At 41.9% G+C, this 21,913-nt stretch overlaps 3 protein-coding genes across 11 annotated transcripts in view; all 3 read left to right on the top strand.

The window, feature by feature from the left end:
• The first annotated feature begins 386 nt into the window (after window positions 1-386).
• On the top strand, window positions 387-3,904 carry znrd2 (zinc ribbon domain containing 2). The gene is made up of 4 exons (XM_036594861.1): window positions 387-472; window positions 1,514-1,665; window positions 1,853-1,937; window positions 2,683-3,904. The coding sequence occupies exons 1-4, from the start codon at window positions 457-459 to the stop codon at window positions 3,120-3,122; spliced, it is 693 nt and encodes a 230-aa protein (XP_036450754.1). The 5' UTR covers window positions 387-456; the 3' UTR covers window positions 3,123-3,904.
• Window positions 3,905-4,160: 256 nt separating this feature from the next.
• On the top strand, window positions 4,161-7,198 carry fam89b (family with sequence similarity 89 member B). Of its 2 annotated transcripts, none has more exons than XM_036595792.1 (3): window positions 4,161-4,466; window positions 4,680-4,982; window positions 5,701-7,198. In XM_036595792.1, exons 2-3 carry the CDS (start codon window positions 4,728-4,730, stop codon window positions 5,974-5,976), a joined length of 531 nt encoding a protein of 176 aa, XP_036451685.1. In that variant the 5' UTR covers window positions 4,161-4,466; window positions 4,680-4,727; the 3' UTR covers window positions 5,977-7,198. The 2 variants fall into 2 exon arrangements, with proteins under 2 accessions (XP_036451685.1, XP_036451686.1); XM_036595793.1 differs by having other exon boundaries at window positions 4,161-4,471.
• A 9,451-nt stretch (window positions 7,199-16,649) lies between these two features.
• The window catches only part of ehbp1l1b (EH domain binding protein 1-like 1b), a 55,593-nt gene continuing 50,329 nt past the window's right edge, over window positions 16,650-21,913 (top strand). For 5 of the 8 annotated variants that reach the window (XM_036594485.1, XM_036594484.1, XM_036594482.1 and 2 more), the window contains exon 1: window positions 16,653-16,990. In XM_036594485.1, coding sequence (XP_036450378.1) covers window positions 16,887-16,990 — 104 coding nt within the window. In that variant the 5' untranslated portion in view covers window positions 16,653-16,886. Of the gene's footprint in view, window positions 16,991-21,913 lie in introns of all 8 variants that reach the window. The other 3 variants (XM_036594488.1, XM_036594487.1, XM_036594486.1) reach the window with 2 other exon arrangements.

The raw sequence follows: 21,913 nt of genomic DNA, 5'->3' as shown, positions 1-21,913 counted from the left end.
TGTGTCTAAATAATGACTTACATTCTGAAAGTATTGACTTACTATGTCGACATATTTGCTACTATCTCAGAAATTGCATTTATGCTGTAATAATAACTTTTGTTCTCAAAATAATTATTTATTATGTCGAAATAATGGCACATCTTTCAGGTATGTTGACTTACTGTTGACTGAAATAATTACCAGTAACTCTAAGTTCTGATTCATGTTGTAATAATGACTTATTGTGTTGAAATAATGGTTTGTTTTCTGTATCGACTTACAATGTTGGCATAATTACTAGTATCTCAGAGTTCTGACAGGTTATGTCGGCATAATGACTCATTTTTTAGAATTACTGATTCACTGTGTCGCATTGATCTCGTGTGCATTGCTGGTCTTTACTCCTCCAGTCCTGCAGGTGTCGCTCTCCGTGTTCGCTGCGCTCAGTGCCGGTGCGGCTGCTAGGAGGGGAGCATGGCGCTAAACGCAGGTGCTTTTGCAGCCTAATAACAGCTTTTACACCTTTATTTCACTCCTTTCAGCTTTAGGTCGGAATGTTTATCTTAGTTTGGGTTTAATGAGAGGTTAAGATCCCTGACTGCGCCTCTGTCTTCATTTATCCTCCACTTTAGCGTGATTAGCTGGTGTGCTAAAGCTAAAGTTCTGCAGTCTCAGCTATATTGATGTTTGTTTGTGTTAATATTTATCATATCTACACGGATATTTATGTTCATCACTATTTTATATGTTAACTTATTTATGCTCTGTCTAATAGGTGGATTGTGTGTGTTTATCTGTGTTTATTTACGTGCATTTCTGAGTGGCTGCTGTTGTTTATGTTTATGTTTATGTTTATTTGTTTATTGTGTGTATGAGAGGCTGCAGAGCGCTCTTTGTGGTTTAAAAGCTTTTATGATTCAGTCCCTCAGATCAGTGATCAGCCTCAGGCGCCAGAATTAACTGCTGCACCATTTAAGGTGGAACGGAGAATTAGAATCTGCCTCGTGCTGCTTAAACCGAGTCATAATAATAAACAGCCTGGTTACAGTAGCATAAACATTAAAGGGCTCGTATCCTATATTACTATATTATTCCTGTATGACTCTTTTATCTTATTCTGTTTTTTAACTGAGGTTAACTTCTAACACTGGTGTAGATCTGTTTACCAAAAGTCTCATTTTCACATCACCAGTTTCCAACCTTTCTGTATCCCACTTAAACAGACCACCTTTAAGACTGATATATGTAAATTAACTCTGTTCTGATTGGCTGCCCGGTATTGCACTTTACTTTAAAACACTTTGTGGACTGAAACACTCCTTATAATGTCAGTGTGGGCGGGGCTAAACTGCTGAATAGGCGGATTGCAGTGTGAATGTTGTTGTTCCTGCTGATGTGCAGATGAGTCTCCGCTCAGAGAGCCTCTCTGTGTTACTCAGAGTTACCTGAGACTCTCTGTGTTATATAAGGCGCCAGAATGTAACTGCCGCACTGTTTAAGGTGGAACTTCAGCTTTTTGTATTTCTTTCAGATGAGGAAGACTTTGAATGGGAGCCTCCCACGGAGGCGGAGATGAAGGTGATCCAGGCCCGCAGGGAGCGCCAGGACAAAATCAGCAAGCTGATGGGAGATTACCTGCTGAAAGGTTATAAAATGCTGGGGGAGTGCTGCGAGCTGTGCGGGGTGAGACCACCTGGACCTGAAAAGTTTTTGTAATACAGACTTGTTTAAGAGCTTTTAACTGACCCTGGAAATGTCTGTGAGTTATCAGGTCATTGAAATATCCAGTAGTCTTTCATAACTGTGACTGTCTTAGTGAGATTTTGCTGCTTACTCTTAAACCTGAAAATGTTCTGTGTGCTTTTGGCAGACAATTCTGCTTCAGGACAAACAGAAGAAGAATTACTGTGTTGCGTGTCAAGAGCTGGACTCGGACGTTGACAAAGACAACCCAGGTGTGTGAAGTGCCACCTTATCAGCTCCAATATTTAATATTTAGTCAGCTAAGTAGTTTTTCAGTGATTTGGTGCAAATATCTACAGCTTGTGTTATGAGATCATCTCATGGATGGATGTCGGATGGAGCTGTGCATTAATTTTATAGCCATAAGCGCCATTTTCTCATAACTGTTTTCAAAGGGGAGTGCGATCCATTTTCCAAAATTCCTCCATAACTCAGTAAGTGAGGTGTAATCAGAGAGATTCAGAGAGGTTTGGTGTGAAATGGTTCAGATGTCTTTACAGTGGTGGTGATAGGAACCAGGGGTCACCATGACTACAACACAAATATAGACATTTTATTTACTATCCAGAACCACCAGTGAACCTACACGAGTCTTCTGAGTTTATATGGAATGTTGATGATGGAAAATAGTGGAAAATCTGACATAATAAGTTTTCTTTGGGGACTATTTTGCCTCACAGCGCCCTGCATGTAATTAGAGAGATTTTAGAGGTGGACGTCTGGTTCCTATCACCACCACTGTGAACAATATTGACTCGGTAAGTTTCTCTAGAACAGAGCGTTTCACACCAAACCACTCTGAACGACTCTTTTGAAATAATTGTTTAAAAAAAAGGATGGAAATTTTGAAAAAATAGGAGGAGTTCCCCTTTGTGTTGTGTGGATCAGATGTCCCGGTAATCAGAGTTTACAGAGTTATAAATGTTAAGTATCTTACACTGTTTTTATGTCTCTCAGCTCTAAATGCGCAGGCGGCTCTGTCGCAGGTGCGCGAGCGTCAGCTGGCCATTCAGCCCCACCCCCAGGCTAACGGAGCTCCACCCACCGAACCACCGCTCTCCATCACAGGCCTTCCCCGGCCGGAGCACTGCGAGGGTGCGGCCTCAGGACTCCGAGCTCCGCCCCCTTCACAGCCCCCTACACTCCCCACCCCCTCCAGCAGCCCTGCCTTCCTATTGCCCGCCAGCCCCGCCCTACAGGCCGCCTCGCCCCCTGCCGGCCCGCCTCCCACCCACCCAGCCCTCACACACGCTGAGGAGGCCGTGCTGCACAAACTGCGCTGGGCCACGCAGGAGCTGCAGCAGGCCGTCTCCGTGGAAACCAGCATCCAGCTGTGCAGCCTCATCCGCACCTGCGCAGACTCTCTCCGCAGCCTCAAAGAACTGCGACTGTCCTGAAAGACAACCAAAAATAGCGGCCAGCTGTGTCCACACGCACAGCGTTCAGTCGTCTGTATGACAGCGGTCACCTGTCCGAATCCTGGAGATCCACCTTCTACAAAGCTCAGCCCTCATCAGCCTCACCTGGAGCGCCTGGAGCCCCTGGAGCCCCATCTGTACAGCACAGTTGATTATAAAGGACAATAATCACAGAAAGTAGTTATACTGTAGATGTGGAAGATGGAGATAAATAGTAACATTAAATATGATAAAGCAGAAGATTCTGGTTACATAGGATAAAAAATGCTGTAATATTTCTTTAAGCCAAAAAATGAAGCATCCAATAACAGAAGAGCTGAGTGACGTTACTGTTGGATGGTCCTCTGTGGCTTTTTGGCTTAAAGGAAAAGTTCACACACTCGAGCTAATGTTGCTAACAGTGAATGAACATGAAGAGCTACCGGATGGATTCGGTTTACATTCATTGTTAGCCACGTTAGCATGTTTGGTTGAGCTGTTTCTTTGTTACTTTGACCTTCCTACAAACTCTGCTCATCCACATCTGTTTTAGATCCTGAGATGTTTGAGGGTTTGGGGAATGTAGCGTTGGAGCGTAAAGGTGAACCTTCATGAAGAGGTTTGGTGACCACTGCTGTACGACCCCCTGCAGAGTCGGTTTGGATGCTGAATGTGACCCGTCATGTTGTGCGTTTACTGGAACTTGTTGCTTGTTTGTGTTTGTTCAGGCCTGTTTAAGAGTGTAAGAGTCATCAGGAATTAAAGTACTGGATGAAAACGTTTATTTTTAATGTGAGTTGCTTTGCAGTAAATCAGATAAGAAAATAAAATGGCTGCCTGTCTAGTCAAAAACCGCTGAATATCATATATATCATTTACATAAACATTCAATTTATTCAGTCCTCTGAGGTCAGATTGAAATTATTTCCCACCCGTTTTCAGACAAGCCTGTTAGCTTACATCTATAGGCTATCAGCGTATTCCACAGTGGGGGGGGCGGGATTTGACAGACAGCCAATCCTAGATCAAGAGGGCGGGCTTTACCACACTTTTGGCCAATCCCAGGGCGAGTCAGGCTGAGGCAATCCTAGTTCGGTCATGTCCGAATACGGGTGGGTTTTAGTCTCTCTTCAGGGATAATGCCCTCTAGTGCCCGAAAACGGTATTGGCTGACAGACAGAGTGGGCGTGGCTAACTTCACAGGACAAAGGAAAACACTGACGGGAAACGGAGCCGTTTCAGTGTTTCTAAATCTGTTTTTAAGAACCAGCAAATGTTATATTTGATCTGTTTCAACGTTTCCAAACCAAACTGGGACCAAAAGCTGAGCTGGAGAACCAGAAGGTGAGGTATGTTCTCACTGATCTCAGTGAGGTTTGCTGGCTTGCTGATCAAACTGATTAGTGTTGAACTTGAAGCTGCTGGTAAGTTGGAGGGGCTTCAGAGCTGCTGATGGTCCAGTAGACTGATCGAGGGATTTTGTTCTTCGTGCTTTTGAGACCTAATCTGGAACCGTGGGAGATGTTCCTGATTCACTGAAGGTTCTTCATCCAACAGAACTCTGAACAGAACCAGGACTGAGGAGATTTCTGGAAAAAGAAGAGCATGAACGGGGTCCAGGCCGGTCCATCAGCGGACTGTCCAGGTGGCAGTGTGGACATTGAGGGGCTGCCCCCTCTGCCCAAGGGTCTGAGTGGCATCCTGAACTCCAGCGGCGGATCCTGGAGGGACATCGAGAAAGTTCACAGTAAAAGAACCAGAATCCAGGCTGATATCAGCAAGTCCAGAGTGAGTGAAGCTCTGAGCTTCAGCAGACCGGCCAGTCTGGACGCTGCACTGGCCATGCTGAGGAAAGAAATGGTGAGTGACACCAGGAGGTGGAGGGATCAAAATATGGGGGAAGAACGTTATGAACTTGGACCCCTGTATCAGTGCAGAGCTCCAGGCTGTAGATGCACTTAAATACTCTAAACTACACAACAAAAGACTTTTAGATATTCATATTTCAGGTATTTCAGAAACAACAAGTTTTTTTTACAGATTATATCTTATTATAAAAGGCATATTATTGAAAGGCATGATGGGTATTAATTTATTAGAACTCTGTTCATTATTACAGTGGACCCATAAAGATGATATTATCATTGTTATAGAATAAATATTAATCATTTATTTCACTGTATAGTGATTTATAATCATTATTTTTGTTGTAGAGTGAATATTAGTAATTTATTTTTGTTGTGATATTAGCCATTTATGTTTATTGTAGAGTGACTATTGATCATTATTATTTTATTACAGCATGAATATTAATCATTTACTTTCAATACATAGTGAATATTAATCAGTTTTAATTATAGAGTGAAAATTAATGTTTAGTTTTTATCATATAATAATGTTTAATTTTGATTATAGAGTGAATATTAATCATTAGTTTTATTTATAGAGTGAATATTAATGTTTATTTTGATTATAGAGTGAATATTATTCATTAGTTTTAATTATCCAGAGAATATTAATGATATTAATTTTGATGACATTGTGAATATGAGTGCAGTAATGTGGTGTTTTTCTGCAGGTTGGTCTGAGACAGTTGGACATGTCTCTGCTGTGCCAGCTGTGGTCACTGTATGAGTCCATTCAGGAGTATAAAGGAGCGTTCCAGGACATCTCCTCCACGCTGGGCGAGAACTCCTTCACCACCGAGAACGGATTCTCCGAAGAGGAGGAGGAGGAGGAAGAGGAAGAGGAAGCTGCCGGGAGTGCAACCACGGAAACCACACTGTCCTGCCCGCAGCCTGCCCAAAACTCCCGCGACCAGTGGATCAAAGACTCCTTCCAGATTCCCCTTTAAATATCAGACTGACCACAGATCAGCCTCAGACTGACCACAGATCCGCCTCTGACCGACCACAGGTCAGCCTCAGACCGACCACAGATCCTCCTCTGACTGTCCACAGATCAGCCTCAGACTGACCACAGATGAGCCTCAGCTGTGTGTGTGGTTTAGCTTGTGTAAGTGGTCAGTATGTTCTGGACAGGGAACAGCAGGTCTAAAACACTGTTTACACTCCACATCAAACTCTTTCAACGTACAGCTTTAAGTGAATAACTTAAGCACTTAACAGGTCAGTTTGAGTATAAATAACTGGGCGGCCAAGTGGACTGAACACGGGTCAGTCTGAGCTGCTCTAAAAGTTCTTTCTTTAGACCGTCGCTATGAACAGTCGCTTTAATACCTCCTTTCTGTCCAGACGCTGGGCAGTACAGTGATCATTGTTCAAACGCTTTTTATGTTGACCTTCAAACACAGCAAAAACACAGCGGCTCACTTCCTGCTGCTGCGGACCATAAAGGCCGGAAGGAGGAAGAGGAAGTGACGGTCAGAAACAGAGCAGACATCAATCAGAGATACGTAAACAGAGAGAGAGAGAGAGAGAGAGAGAGAGAGAGAGAGAGATAACAGAGAGAGAGAGAGATAACAGAGAAAGAGAGTTCCTGTAATCAAGAGAGATCTGACTGACCCATTAAACATCTGACTGACCCATTAAACATCTGACTGACCCAATAAACATCTGAGAGCACATCATCGTTCAGCTGTTCCACAGTAACAGTGTTTATACTACAGTGAGTAAAAGGTCTAAAAATATAGCAGGTAAATTAGTAAACTTGATATAATTTGATAATATATACATCTTATTATTAATATTTATGGATTATGTATTATAATGTATACATAGACAAACATGAACGTGCCAATATATTTACGATCATGTCTATGGTCAGTTTTGCTCTTTAAACTGTTAGATTTTCATGATGAACAGTCAAACAGCTCCACTGCGTTACTGTCAGAGGTTCCGTGTTTTTCCGTTCTGCGGATGTCAGATTTCATTCTGACGATAATTTCATTCAAATCTGTGTATTTTATTTTGATTTGTTTGTTTTGTTTTGTATCCTTTTGAATATATAAGTATCAGTGCATACACACTTACAAAAGACAGTTCTTCAAGGGTTCTTTAGTAAAGAAAATTGTTCTGTATAGAACCATGAACAGCAAAAGGGTTCTATATCGCACCAGAAAGGGTTCTTCTATTGTTACAAGCTGTTACAAGCTGTTTAAACAGCAGAACCCTTTTCAAAAAGATTCTGTATAGAACCATCTACACATTCTTCCTCAGTTTGAAGAACCATTTCATGATGCAAAGATTCTTTGAGTGTTCATGGTTCTGTATAGAACCATTTTCCTTACTAAAAAACTCTTGAAGAACCATCTTTTTAAGAGTGCATATGATTCTATATAGAACCTTTTTGAAAAGAGTTCTTCTATTGTTACAAGCTTGACATCGTATAAATAGCAGAACCCTTTCTGGTGATATGTAGAACCAACACATTCTCCATCGATATGAAGAACCGTTTCACCATGCAGAGAACCATTTAAGTATGCGGAGGGTTCTCTGAGTGTTCGTGTTTCTATCTAGAACCACTGTCTTCACTAAAGAACCATCTCTGTAAGAGTGAACCGTAATGTTTGTTGATTTATTGTTTTGGTATGTGTTCATATTTACATGCCCCTTGTTTCTTCCCGTCCTCTGCAGGTTGTGTGTGCTGTGTTGTTGTGTGTCTGCACTGCGCTGTGTTTCAGGGCTGCACAGTGAATCATATTTCATCTGAATAATTTTAACTGAGCGACTTAATCAGTCGCAAAATAGCCAATAACATAAATACTGAGCTGTAAAAATACTGTAAACATGATAAACCGTGTGAAACGGTAACGACTGTTACAACAAACCTGCATCACCATAAAGAGCTTTTCAAAAAATATATATATATTAATCACTGTCCAGAGCAAAACATGCATCACAGTTTTGTCAGATTTTGTTGTTCTGCATTGTTTGAGCAGCTGCTCTTCACACTGTGTGGACATTTCAGAATGAACAGACCAACCGAAGCTTCAGAATCACCGACAATAAAACCTCTTTAGTTTACAGTAAAACTGAAGACTGAAATGGTCCAAAAAAATTCTCCATTTACTTCCTTTAAAGGTTAAGAATGTTTTTCCTTCTCCTGTAAATTTACCTTTAAATTTTTGGAGATAAACAGCAGCAGATATTCATATATATATATATATATACACACATGTAAAACTGTGTTGTAGTCCTATGTTGGTTTTCAGGCGCTGAGTGTCCTTCTGACAGTCCTACCGTGTGGCTGTGCTGTGAGCAGCTGTCCGTGTTGTTTTTAATACTGGATTCTGTTTTTAAGATTTTCTATTGTTTGAAATTTCTTAAAGGAGACGTTTCTTCGGTTTCTGTTTACTGTTTTAATCAAAGTGCTTCTCATATCATCATTGTGAATTTATTGCTTCTCATATCCAGCAGCTTTTTCAGGCCTCACCTCTCCTGAGTGTTCAGTGCAGCGCTGCTCACTCGCCGCTGCTGCAGAACAGCCGAGTTTCCTTTCGGAGGTCAATAAGTTGATATTAGCTTTAGCAGCTACACTCGTAGCTCAGTGTGGGAGCGCGAGGTGTGAGATCAGCTCTGCTCTGAGATTATTTACTGACTCCTTATTCTTCAGCCTCAGGAACAGCAGCAGCACCGATACACACGATACACAATACACACACGATACACACACGATACACACGATACACAATACACACACGATACACACACGATACACACACGATACACACGATATACAATACACACACGATACACACACGATACACACGATACACAATACACACACGATACACACGATACACACACGATACACACGATACACAATACACACGATACACACACGATACACACACGATACACACACGATACACACACGATACACACACGATACACACGATACACAATACACACACGATACACACACGATACACACGATATACAATACACACACGATACACACACAATACACACGATACACACACGATACACACGATACACACACGATACACACACGATACACACACGATACACACAATACACACAATACACATGATACACACGATACACACACTACACACACAATACACACGATACACACACAATACACACACAATACACATGATACACGATACACACACTACACACAATACACACGATACACACACACTGCACACGATACACAGCCTTCGTCTATTCGCTGTGTTTATACTGAACTCTGCAGTCTTTTATACTGTAATCACACTAAAGCATCAACACAGAACCAGTGCTGAATGTAGTCGCTGCATCTTTAATAAATGTATATAAATTTGTATATAAAATCCTGAGTGTTCCTGTATTGATTTTCAGCTCAAAGGACAAACAGCAAATCCAGTTGTTTGGATTTATAAACAGCTGTTTTAACCTAAAGTCTCATTTTTATCTAATTATTTTTCCAGTTTGTAAAACATCCCAAACTTCTATAAACTTTAAACTGTACTATTTGATTATTGTGTTTCTTTTGGTTCCTAATGGACCAGTGGCTGATTCTTGGAAACCATAGAGAACTCTGTTGGAAACATGAGGCCAATTCCTATTAAAAAGCAAAACCAGTAGGTTTTAATGCTAATGGTTTATACTAGTCTTTTTTCAGCAGGGTTCTGTTGTTTTTAGTGATATATCAGTGGTATATATTTATATTAATGTCTGATATTCCATGACAGGACCATGATTAGCTACAAGGCTAATGTAGGTAAAAGTCATCAGCATTTCTAGTATTTTAAGGTTGTAATGTTATGAACAGATCATATATAACAGCCCACATTTTTTAAAAAGACCTTTTTAATGTGCTGTAAATGCAAATGTAGATAATATTTCAGTCTTTTGTCTGAATTCGTTCACATTTTAGTTTAAAAACAGAACATCAGCTGATTTTAGCATAGCGCACTTCCAGCTTCGGCCGCTGGGTGGTGCTCATGTCTCACTGTAACTTTTTATTTATATTTCAGTTCAACAAACAACGAAAAATAAAACACTTAAGAAGCAAAACTTTGCTAATCTTTTTGTGTTAACTGTCTGTTCAGACTCCAGCAGCGCTGTACAGAATCCTAAACATAGAAAGCTCCTAAAACAGCGTGTTTACTCCCTGCTGTGTCCTCTCTGAGTCAGCTGACCGCCCTGACCGTCTCCCTCACACTGTAAACAAATGATTTCAGCTGTTCATGTTCATATTAGGCAATGCTGGAGCTGCTCTGCTCTGCTCAGGCAGAACTGTGCAAGTTTCTACAGGGCAGCTCTCAGATGAACTAAATTAGCCTGCCAATAAGGCCAGTTACGGTCAGGCCTGTGTCCTGTGATCTCTGCAGATATGAAGCAGCTCTCTGTGCAGCAGCTTTAGGAACAAACCAAACTAAACTGAATTACATGACTCTCATCAGGAACAGAGGACAGCAAAGAGGTGAAGTGGCCAAATTCTCCCAGATCAGCTGAGACACGTTTGCTTTTCAGTTTTAGCACTGGAGCTACGAGGCTAATGTAGCTAACAGGTAACGGAAGCTTATACCCACCAATTAGCATCATGCTAACTGTAGGCCTAAATGATGAAACAGTGGGTCAGTTATCGCTAATGAATGATAGTCTCTGCTTTCTGACACATTATGAGAAATGTTCTGACCAGAGTGTGGCCGTTTTTCTGTTCAAACGCAAGTGTTATGAATATTTACAAAATTTTGGCAGAATGAAAAAGAGAATGAAGTCGTGTTTCCATCCAGTGGTTCTGTGAAAAAACTAGGTGCCGTAGTCTGCTGTGATCAGGGGCATCGAAACGAGCAACATGGACAGATTTGACCAGGAGTTCGTTTATCATCTTTACAGCCGTGTGTCGTGTTTTATGGTCCAGGGTCAGGGTTAAATGTTCTTCATACCACAAATCTGTTTCAAACGTGGTTCTTCATAGAACCAAAAGTTGTTCTTGTTTGGCAGGGCTGCCTGTGGAGAGGTTTGACCCCACCAGAAAGTGACCCCCGCCCCCCCACTCAGCGAGAGAACATATTTTTACACTATTTATAACTTTTTCAATTCTTATTATAAAGTGTTTCAGTAACACACACACACTGGATGGTTCAGGAGCTCATTGTGCAGAGACATTTTTCAAACCTGCTCTGATCAGATCAAAAAATCTGCATGCCGTGATCGGAACGTCTGTATCGGTCAGTCGTTTCTCACTTACGGCTTCATACATCATTGTTTATTCAAAAACCTTTTCCATCACCTTTTTTCACATTTCAGCTTTAGCGATATTCTAACTTTTCCACCTCGACTTAACATAAAAACTTTGCGATATTTGCGTGTTTTTCCCAATTTCAGGCTTTTCCTATTCGTTTTTTTTTTTGGCTCATTTTCAAAATTCGCAAAAAACCCGCTTATGTGAGCAGAGCAGCAGACGTTTCCGCTCCGTTTCTGTAATCACTCCACTCCAGCTTTTCCTCCTCATTCACACATCAGAGAAACTCGCTCCACCTCCGCACCTTATGATCCAGTCTAATTACTTTACGTGTTGAATGTGTGGAGACACAGCACACTTATTACATTAATTATAGAGTTTAGGGACCTTATTAAATGAAATACTACTTAAACATTCTGAGCTACACTGGCTTTTTCAGGAGGTTTAAAGCAACGGACCAATCACAATCTAGAAATCCGCTGAGTGTAAACAAACACACGAGCTTATCATCGCGATCTTGATCATTCACAGAAGCAGAGCAGCGCTGAGGAAACCAGGCGCTGTTAGAATGATGTCGTTAAACTCGTAAATAAAATTGAATTTGAATGTTTATTATTATAAATTGTAATTGTAAATAAACTTGTATTTTTATTGCTGAAACTCAGTTTGATGGAAAAACAATCACAGCTGGCAAAACTATGAACACGGACTGAAGCTGCGTAGCTGAAAACAGCAGCAGCCTGAATTCTGACAGCACAGTTAGCACCTCGCTAATCAGTGAAGCATTCGCCTCCATTACCTGCTACACTCTGAGAATGATGGTTCTTCAAGGGTTCTTTTTAGAACCTTGAGTTCTATCCAGGATCATTCAATGCTTCAAAGATTCTTTGCATGTCGAAATGGTTCTTCAGATTGATGGACAATGTGCTGTATATGGTTCTACATAGCACCTTTTTCAAAATGGTTCTACATAGCACCAAAAACGGTTCTACTACTGTTACAGTGTCAAGCTTGTAACAGTGACAGAACCCTTTTTTCAGAAAGGTTCTATATAGAACTCATGAATAGAGAACAGAGAAACATCTCTGTTAAGCGTGTGGCTATTAGCCTCGTAGCTCCAGCGCTAAAACTAAAGCAGTGGCTGAACTTCGGACGCTGAACGCGTCTCGGCTGATGGACTATTTTTGGGTGAGATGGGAGAAACAGGATGATCAGTTCTGAACTGCAGCTCTGATACAGAACTGATGCTGTGAGACCAAATAAACAGGCAGGAATTCCTCTCAGGGTGTCTGACCGACGCTAACTGTGCTAACTGTGCTCCGCTCAGAGTCTCGGTGGGGAGAATTCCTCGGCTCTGACTAAGTGCTCATATTTGGGCTGTCGGAGGGCTGATGGCGAGGAGCGGATGGGGAATGGTATTCCAGCATTCTATTAATAAAGCACAGATGCAGGGATATTGTTAGAGAAGCGTCTGTTAAAGGACAAGTCCACCCTGCGGTCAGAAATCCCCCATTGATCACTGTGACCTTCACTTAATGTTCTCTGCTGGTTCTCGACTACTGGAGCCTGAAGACCCTCAGGCTGTGAGGTTTAAATGGCGTTAAGGCGGCTTTAATGAACTGAACTGACTGTAATGGTGCTTTAATGCACACATCACACTTCTACATCATCACTGTTCAAAGGAAAACAGTTTTCTTCCGATTTTTACTTTCCTTGATCATCTGAACTCGGCAGCTGTCCTTTACATTGTGTGAAGGTTCCAAGGTGACTGGGCCGATAGAAATGTTCCAAAAGTGCTTGGAACAAAATCTCTTTACGTTGACTTACACTGAACATAAAGAAGGTTTTTTTAAAGTAAAGGTTCTTTAAACCTTTAAAATGTTCTTCATATCAGAAATCTGTTTCAAACGACGTTCTTTATAGAACCAAAAGTTGTTCTTCTTTGGCAGGGCTGCCTGTGGAGAGGTTTGACCCCACCAGAAAGTGAGCGCCCCACTCAGTGAGAGAACATATTTTTACACTATTTATAACTTTTTCAATTCTTATTATAGTGTTTTAGTAACAGAATATGGTTTAATGTAATAAAACACATTTGTAAAACTGGGTTTGAATCCTTCTCACCTTCTTTATTTGTATTTGTCTTCTTGGCCCCTGCAGGCCCACCATAAACACTGGCTGTCCAAGATAAAAAGTTCAGAGAACCCTTTGAGGCACCTTTATTATTAACATTGTATTATTAGCCTAGAATGGAAGGAGACAAATACACAAACAAATAAATGAACAAATAAATAAGGTGTTTCCTGTTTGTGTGGAGCTGCTCTCAGTGCTGAGGGTCTGTTAGGGTGGTCTGTCTCTGCTCTGGTACCGAGACACTGAGGCAGTGTTTCAGTCTGACTCAGTGACCAACACTGTTGCTCTGAGTTCTACATTCATTATAGCGAGGTGTGAGTGTTTCAGCTGTTGGGTAAGTGTGTGTGTGTGTGTGTGTGTGTGTGTGTGTGTGTGTGTGTGTGTGTGTGTGCATGCTGCGTGTTTAATCATGTCTCGAATATTCACACACCCTGCAGCGGTCCGGAGCAGGGAGGGTCCGCTCAACAGCACTCTCAATAACACTGCACCACTGCATACACAATAACTATATACACTAAATAACTATATATACAATAACTATATACACTATATAACTATATATACAATAACTATATACACTAAATAACTATATATACAATAACTATATACACTATATAACTATATACACAATAACTATACACAAAATAACTATATATACAATAACTATATACACTATATAACCCTATACACTATATAACTATATACACAATAACTATATACACCAAATAACTATATATACAATAACTATATACACTATATAACCCTATACACTATATAACTATATACACAATAACTATATACACCAAATAACTATATATACAATAACTATATACACTATATAACTATATACACAATAACTATATACACTAAATAACTATATATACAATACCTATATACACTATATAACTATATACACAACAACTATATAGGCTATATACACAATGACTATAGACACTATATACACAATAACTATATACACTTTATGATGGGTTGTGTGGTGGATGGTGGGTATGTGGTGGATGGTGGGGTGTGTGGTGGATGGTGGGGGTGTGTGGTGGATGGTGGGGTATGTGGTGGGGTGTGTGGTGGATGGTGCAGTGAACGGTGGATGGTGGGGGTGTGTGGTGGATGGTGGGGTGTGTGGTGGACGGTGGGGGTGTGTGGTGGATGGTGGGGTATGTAGTGAACGGTGGGGGTGTGTGGTGGATGGTGGGGTATGTGGTGAGGTGTGTGTGGTGGATGGTGGAGTGAACGGTGGATGGTGGGGTGTGTGGTAGATGGTGGGGTATGTGGTGGACGGTGGGGGTGTGTGGTAGATGGTGGGGTATGTGGTGGACGGTGGGGGTGTGTGGTGGATGGTGGGGTATGTAGTGAATGGTGGGGGGGTGTGGATGCTGGAGTGAACGGTGGATGGTGGGGTGTGTGTGGTGGATGGTGGAGTGAACAGTGGACGGTGGGGGTGTGTGGTGGATGGTGGGGTGTGTGGTGGACGGTGGGGGTGTGTGGTGGATGGTGGGGTATGTAGTGAACGGTGGGGGGTGTGGTGGATGGTGGGCTATGTGGTGGGGTGTGTGTGGTGGATGGTGGAGTGAACAGTGGACGGTGGGGGTGTGTGGTGGATGCTGGAGTGAACAGTGGACGGTGGGGTGTGTGGTGGACGGTGGAGTGAACAGTGAATGGTTGGGTGTGTGGTGGATGGCGGAATGAACAGTGGACAGTGGGGTGTGTGGTGGACGGCGGAGTGTGTGGTGGATGGTGGGGTGTGTGGTGGACGTTAGGGTGAACTATGAACAGTGGGGTGTGTGGTGAACAGTGGGGTGTGTGGTGGACGGCGGGGTGTGTGGTGGACGTTAGGGTGAACTATGAACAGTGGGGTGTGTGGTGGACGGCGGGGTGTGTGGTGGACGGCGGGGTGTGTGGTGGATGGTGGGGTGTGTGGTGGACGTTAGGGTGAACTATGAACAGTGGGGTGTGTGGTGGACGGCGGGGTGTGTGGTGGACGGCGGGGTGTGTGGTGGACGGTGGGGGTGAATGTTGACTGTTATTTGGAGTGTAGGTCAGCTGGAGTGTGCCGTTTGCCCCACCCGCCTCCATCCGTCACTCCATTCCTTCTCCTTCAGCTGCTTCTGTCTGTCCATCCCTCTGTCCTCACTCTAAAATAGCCCTGAGTAACCTGGGAAACCCCCCAGCCTCCCGCCCCCCCGGCTCCCCAGCCCCCCCCGGCCCCTGGCCTTAAAATACCCACAGCAGCCTGAGTTATATTAAACTGAGCTGGTCTGAACGTCTGAGCCGCTGGGTGAAGCGCTGAGCCTCATTCAGAACAGCGGCCGACACTGTTTAGTGTTTAAATGTTAAATGGGCATAAAGGTGTTATTACTGGCTCAAACCCGTCTCTGTAATAACAGCTCACAGCGGCAGGACAACAGAAACACTGCAGTAATTACAGTTATGGTTAGAGTTCCAGTGAAAGTTCATTACACCGTCATTATCACAGTGATGAGGAGGAGGAAGAAGCCAAAGACGATGGTGATGAAGATTATATCAAATATAATCAACACTGATATTAGCGCAGTGCTGGAGAGAGCTCGGGTACAAATCACTTAAAGTTCCCTACACTGACACGAGACATATTAAAGGAGAACTCAACCGATTTTCTGAAATTTCAGCATGTGAGATGCAAACAGAGAGATTCAGAGTGGTTTGGTGTGAAATGGTTCAGGTGTCTTTACAGTGGTGTTGATAGGAACCAGGGGTCGCCATGACTACAACACAAATATAGACATTTTATTTACTATCCAGAACCACCAGTGAACCTACACGAGTCTTCTGAGTTTATATGGAATGTTGATGATGGAAAATAGTGGAAAATCTGAAATAATAAGTTTTCTTTGGGGACTATTTTGCCTCACAGCGCCCTGCATGTATCCCTCCACCATGAATGGATTTTAAGACCTAAACTGTCATAAAACAATGTTTTCAAACCACTCTGAACGACTTATCTAGAATCTTAACTGTTTAATTATGCAGAAAAGTTTGGAAAATTGGTGGAATTCCCCTTTAATGCATGCGCACTATGTTAGGTGTGCACATTTCTGTATATTTATATATATTAAAGTTTGCACCGTTTATCATCTGTTTGTGTTTGCACTCCTTTAGCTGATCTCATTTGCATCAGCTCTGACTGCGGGCTCCGTTGCTTGACGTGCTCCCCCTCTCGCGCACACTCCGCCCCGCAGCCACGCGCTGCTCGTTCTCGTTTTGCTGCGCGAGGAGGGAGATCCTCCTTCACTTCTGCTCCTCTGGCTGCTGCGCTTCTGGGGATTTCCTCGTTTCAGCTTCAGCCTCAGCCTCAGCAGCTGCGTGAGGAGCTCAGCCTGATCACAGAGAGACAGAGAGGGAGACTGCAGTGAACCTCTATCCCTTCGCTTCATCCCTCCATCCCTCCATCCATGCTCCTTTCAGAGGATTAGCAGCATGACTTCGGTGTGGAAGAGACTGCAGAGGGTGGGCAAGAAAGCCACCCGATTTCAGTTCGTGGCCTCCTATCAGGAACTTATCCTTGAATGCACTAAGAAATGGTGAGTGGCTGTTGGGTTTGGTCCCTCTGCGCTTATTTTGGTGGGGTGTTCCTGCGTTCCCCGCTCAGGAAGGGCGTTATTTCTGCCTTAAAAGAGGCTTAAGTTGCCTTTTTATTCGAATTGTCCGTTCCACCTTAAATGGTGCAGCAGTTAAATTCGGGCGCCTCGCGCCCGAATGTGGCTGCTGCACCATTTAAGGTGGAACGGACAATTCGAATAAAAAGGCAACTTCAGCTTCGTTTGAGGGTGTTTTATCATGCTGTAACTCACACTGCCCACCTTAAATCGTCTAATATAGACGGGAAAGTGAGTCTGAGCTGAAAAACAGGGACTTATTGCAGAAGAAGCGACGCTTCCGTGTTAAAAGTCAGGGCTGGGTTGCTGCAGTGAGTCTCCCGATCAAATGTCCAGCTCTCTCTCACTACAGAGCTGACCCGTTAAACTGGACTGATGTTGTTCAGTGTTCAGACGTAAAGGCGGCCTGTGAGAGTGATGTGTACAGGGTGTGTGTAAGTCTGTAGGAACGGACTGTGAGGCTCTTACAGGAAACCTGTAGAAGCTCCTGCAGATGTTAGGATGTGTTGTTTGTCGTTTACTGTAAACAGTAAAAATAGAATGAGCTGTTATTCAGTAATTTATAGCATTGACAACTGTTATTATGGAACTATAACGTATAATGTCAGTGTCCACTATGAACTAGTCAGTGTCTACTATGAATTATTAAGTATCTGCTATAAATTATTAAGTATCTACTAAGAATTATTCAGTAACTCATGAATTATTCAGTGTCTACTATGAATTATTCAGTATCTACTATGAATTGTGAGTATCTAGTATTGCTATGAATGATCCATTATTTACTATTAATTATTCAATATTTACTGTGCATTATTCACTGTCTATTCAGTAACCAGTAACTATATAATTCATTCAGTAACTACTATGAATTGTTAAGTAACCATTATGAATTGTTTAATATTTATTCTGCATTATCCTGTGACTGCTATGAAATATTAATTTACCCTGAAACAAATGTGTATTTATACATATATGTTTTTATGAGATTGAGGATCCCCATACAGACCTTTAGTGTTGTCTCACAAACATGATTTAAACCCTTAATGCACATTTTATTACACACTTCCATAGCCTAACAGCTCAGCTAGTTTGCACTGAAGTCCCTGTGGTTACTGAATAATGAGCCTTTGTGTGTAATTAGCCTGAGATGTTAATGAGTTTAGTCTGGGCCTGGACTGAACGGCAGTGCTAATGGTGAATCACCATTGGAAGTTCTTTTCAGTCTAGGATTAGACTTAGTCTGGGTCTTTAGAGTTTAAGGGGTTAATCTGTATTTACTTTAGCAGGCTAGCTTCTCCATTTGATGCTAATCAGTGGAGCGAATTTGTTCTACCGATCGACTGTTTTTGAGTCTGATTAGATTTTGTTGAGATTTCAGTGCTGAGTTTATAAAGTTCACCTGGTCGCACCTGAGACAGCCTGAGGCCTGTGATGATGATGACGATGATGATGATGATGATGATGATGGTGATGGTGTCGAGCCTGAGGGCGGTTAGTGAGGAGCGCTCACTGTTAAATTAGCTAACACGTGTCATAATTCCCTCAGTTTATCATCAGACTGCTTTACCTTCTCCATTAAATGTGATATTTCCATTAAACTGAACTGTAAAAAGCATTTATGAGGATTAATCATCCTCAGCTTAGCTGATATTGATTAACCAGTCAATCATTCTGATCAAGGGTCTACAGCTACTAGCCACTAGCGTGTTTTTGAGTGCTAATGTAAAAGTAGATATTAAAGGTTAAGCAGCACAGTTAGGGATCTAATGATCAACTGGTTGAATAGGTTTATGATTTGACAAATATTTGATTAAAATTCCCATTTTTTGATGGATTAGGAGTGATTTGTTGACAGTTAGCATGATGCTAATGCGTGTTCTAAATCCTTCTACTGCTCTGTTACAGTCAAGTATATAGATATATAAAGATACATAAAGCATATCTGTTTATATGCCTTTTTATTACACAGTGTATGTTTTAAATGCTTTTATAAGATGTTAGTTGGAGCCTTTGAAAGGCTGCAGATTTGCTATTTTTAGCCTTTTTTATTTTAAAAACCTGTGATTACTCACTTAATCATCAAAGTAGCTGATAGATTGTTTCATTTCTACTATAATCAATGTAGGTACAGTTACTATCATATAAAACGCATGTATTTATGTCATTAGCTAAGCAGAAACAGGTTCTTGCCTAAAGTGACTGATGTTAAATTGTGCTGCAGTGTAAAGTGTGTTTGGTCTGCTGTCTGTTTAAGTGTAATAAATCATGCAGTATATAAGAAACCACACTATATGATGCTGGACTGGGAGTAATTTTGAGAGAAAATTTAAAAATATCATTGCTTTATGTGTTTGTGTGGTGTTGCATGGTCAACCGAAATGTTTACAGAGTAGATATTTAGACTTTTATTACAGATTTATATTTAAAGTCTGGTAAACTGATCCAAAACACAATTAATTAAGTACAGTTCGGTGTTGTTTGAACCAGACAAGCTTTCCAGCCTAAACACATCATTCATTTAGTATTCTGTTAACAAAAACGTCCTAGAAACCTCACAGTAGTGAATGTGTATGAGGGGATATAATATGTAGTTCTCATTGTTTACTCTAGGGGTCTTAGCTGTAACAGCGTGTTAAACTAACCCCCCCCGTGTGGAGGCTGCACTCCCCAGATAGTAGCATATATTGGTTCACTGGCTTGATAAGGTGCCCCCCCGCTGACTGTATGTCATTGCTGGCCCACCCTTGGACCACCCAGATTACTGTCCAGCACACAAGGTCTGGTTTTTAATCTCTTTAAAGAGACTTTTATTTTGGAAAATAAACAAATAAGACTAATATTATAAACTACTGAGAAAAAAATAATGACTTGGCCTGATATAAAGTGATTTAGGTGAAAGTGCTGTCACTGACGCTGTGCTGGATCGGTTACAGCTGTGTAACTGGCTTTATTTATCATATTAATGCTACAATTATTTACTGAACTAATTTACAAATGATAATGAAAAAAATAAATTGAGTAAAAATCAGTAAATTGGGCTGTGAACGATGAAAAAAAGAGTGTTTTTGTCTAACGCTCTGTTTAACCACCAGTGGGCCACCAGCTTTGCCGCCAGTGGGCCGTCAGTGGACTCTAATTATCTGGGTTTGGCCTGTATAGCTCTCACTGTGAGCTGTCTGTCTGATTCTAAATCAGGGGTGTGAAGCTCAACCACTAAATGGGCCATATTAAAAAATCTCAGCGAGTCTTTGGGCCACAGAAAATGTTTATTTCATTTGTAATTAATGTTGTGCTGTAACCCGGACTGGCATTATTCAAAATATGCAGAAGCTTCAGCAGTAAAATTTCGGCGCGTATAATAGATCTTGAAGTATTGAAAATGTAAACGTCCCCAGGAGCTCAGTCTTTTAAACTAACCTGTCTGCTTGAACTAAACGCCTCTTTTCTCTGCTGCACGTTCATTAATACTGGCTCAGTTTTGAGCTGCTGAGCTGACGTTGGGGGTCGATGTTGGTTGAACTGCAGTTGAAATGCAGCTGGTGTGTTTGGTGCGGAACTATGTAGAGTTGTGTAGAAATAGAGTGCTGTTGGGGTTGGAGAGTCAGGGGGGACTGTAGCGCAGTGTGAAACAGGCTAATATTAATAGAAAATTAAAACACCTCTGCAGGCCGGATGGGACTGTGTCATGGGCCTGATCCGACCTGCGGGCCTTGAGTTTGACATGCTGCTGTATCACACATACAGAGAGGAGCTTAAACTAATATAGGAGTGATTTCTGTGCAGCTCAAACACTCATGGTGGAAAAAGTTAGTTTTACGGTGTGAAACAGTCTTCAGGGTGAATCTGGAGGAACGTGTCAGAGTTCACACATGATGTTACTGTGGAACATGAGAAAAGGCCCAAAGCGTGTTCTGCTGGAACCTGTTTAACTGTGTTAACTGTGCCGTGTTAGTTGGTGTTCTGCTCTCCTGCAGTGACGCTGCTGAGAGGTGCAGAGGGGTTTGGTTCTCAGTGTTGTGGTTAATAGTAAACGTGTGTTACATCACTGAACGCCTTCTTATCGCTGAACGTGTTCTAAGGTGACAAACCACGTCTTCAGAAGCCGTCCAGCACGTGGAGGAGGAGACCTGAGCGTCACTGTCTCCTCACTCTGTCTGTCAGATTTGTAGATTTTTGTTATATGCTAGTTTATTTTGGAGTTGCGGTGAAAAATTCACTGAACTCATCTGAGAATACAGTGAACAGCAGCTCCCAGTGTGAGAGAGACGCTGAGTGACTTATCTGAACTTCGATGGAGCTGTGATTGTTTTATCTCTGAAGGAGGTGCAGCAGTTTGTACTGAGCGAGGATCAAAGTCCTTGTGACATCACAACCATCAGCTCAGGGTGCAGTGTGTGTGTGTGTGTGTGTATGAGTGTGTGTGTGTTTGTGTGAAGAATGATTGCATAATGAGCACTTTCTGATTGGGGTCCTGGGGGTGGGCGATACAGCAGAAGCATAGTATCACGATACTCACGATACACAATACGTATCGAGATATTCAGTTTTTCTAATGTTTGTAAACATGTTGGAACAGACAGTTTAAGAAGAAACAGGAGGAAAAATCAACCAACTGGTAAAATAAGATTAAATAAAATGAGATGAAGTCATAATGGGACACCATCCAATCAGCTACATGTTACTAATCCTCTATATGTTCAAGCTACAAATGAGCGCAAGTATTCTTAGCAACAAGCTAACAAGCTAACATTAGTGATATGAGTGATAAGGCTAATATCACTGGGCAATATGACAGTATTTAGCATTACTGTGATATATTACCTCAGACTATGTCACAGTACTCTT

The sequence above is a fragment of the Colossoma macropomum genome, unplaced genomic scaffold (assembly GCF_904425465.1).
Source record: "Colossoma macropomum unplaced genomic scaffold, Colossoma_macropomum, whole genome shotgun sequence".
In the NCBI taxonomy this organism is placed as follows: domain Eukaryota; kingdom Metazoa; phylum Chordata; class Actinopteri; order Characiformes; family Serrasalmidae; genus Colossoma; species Colossoma macropomum.
This window is presented reverse-complemented; position numbering and strand designations above follow the sequence as displayed.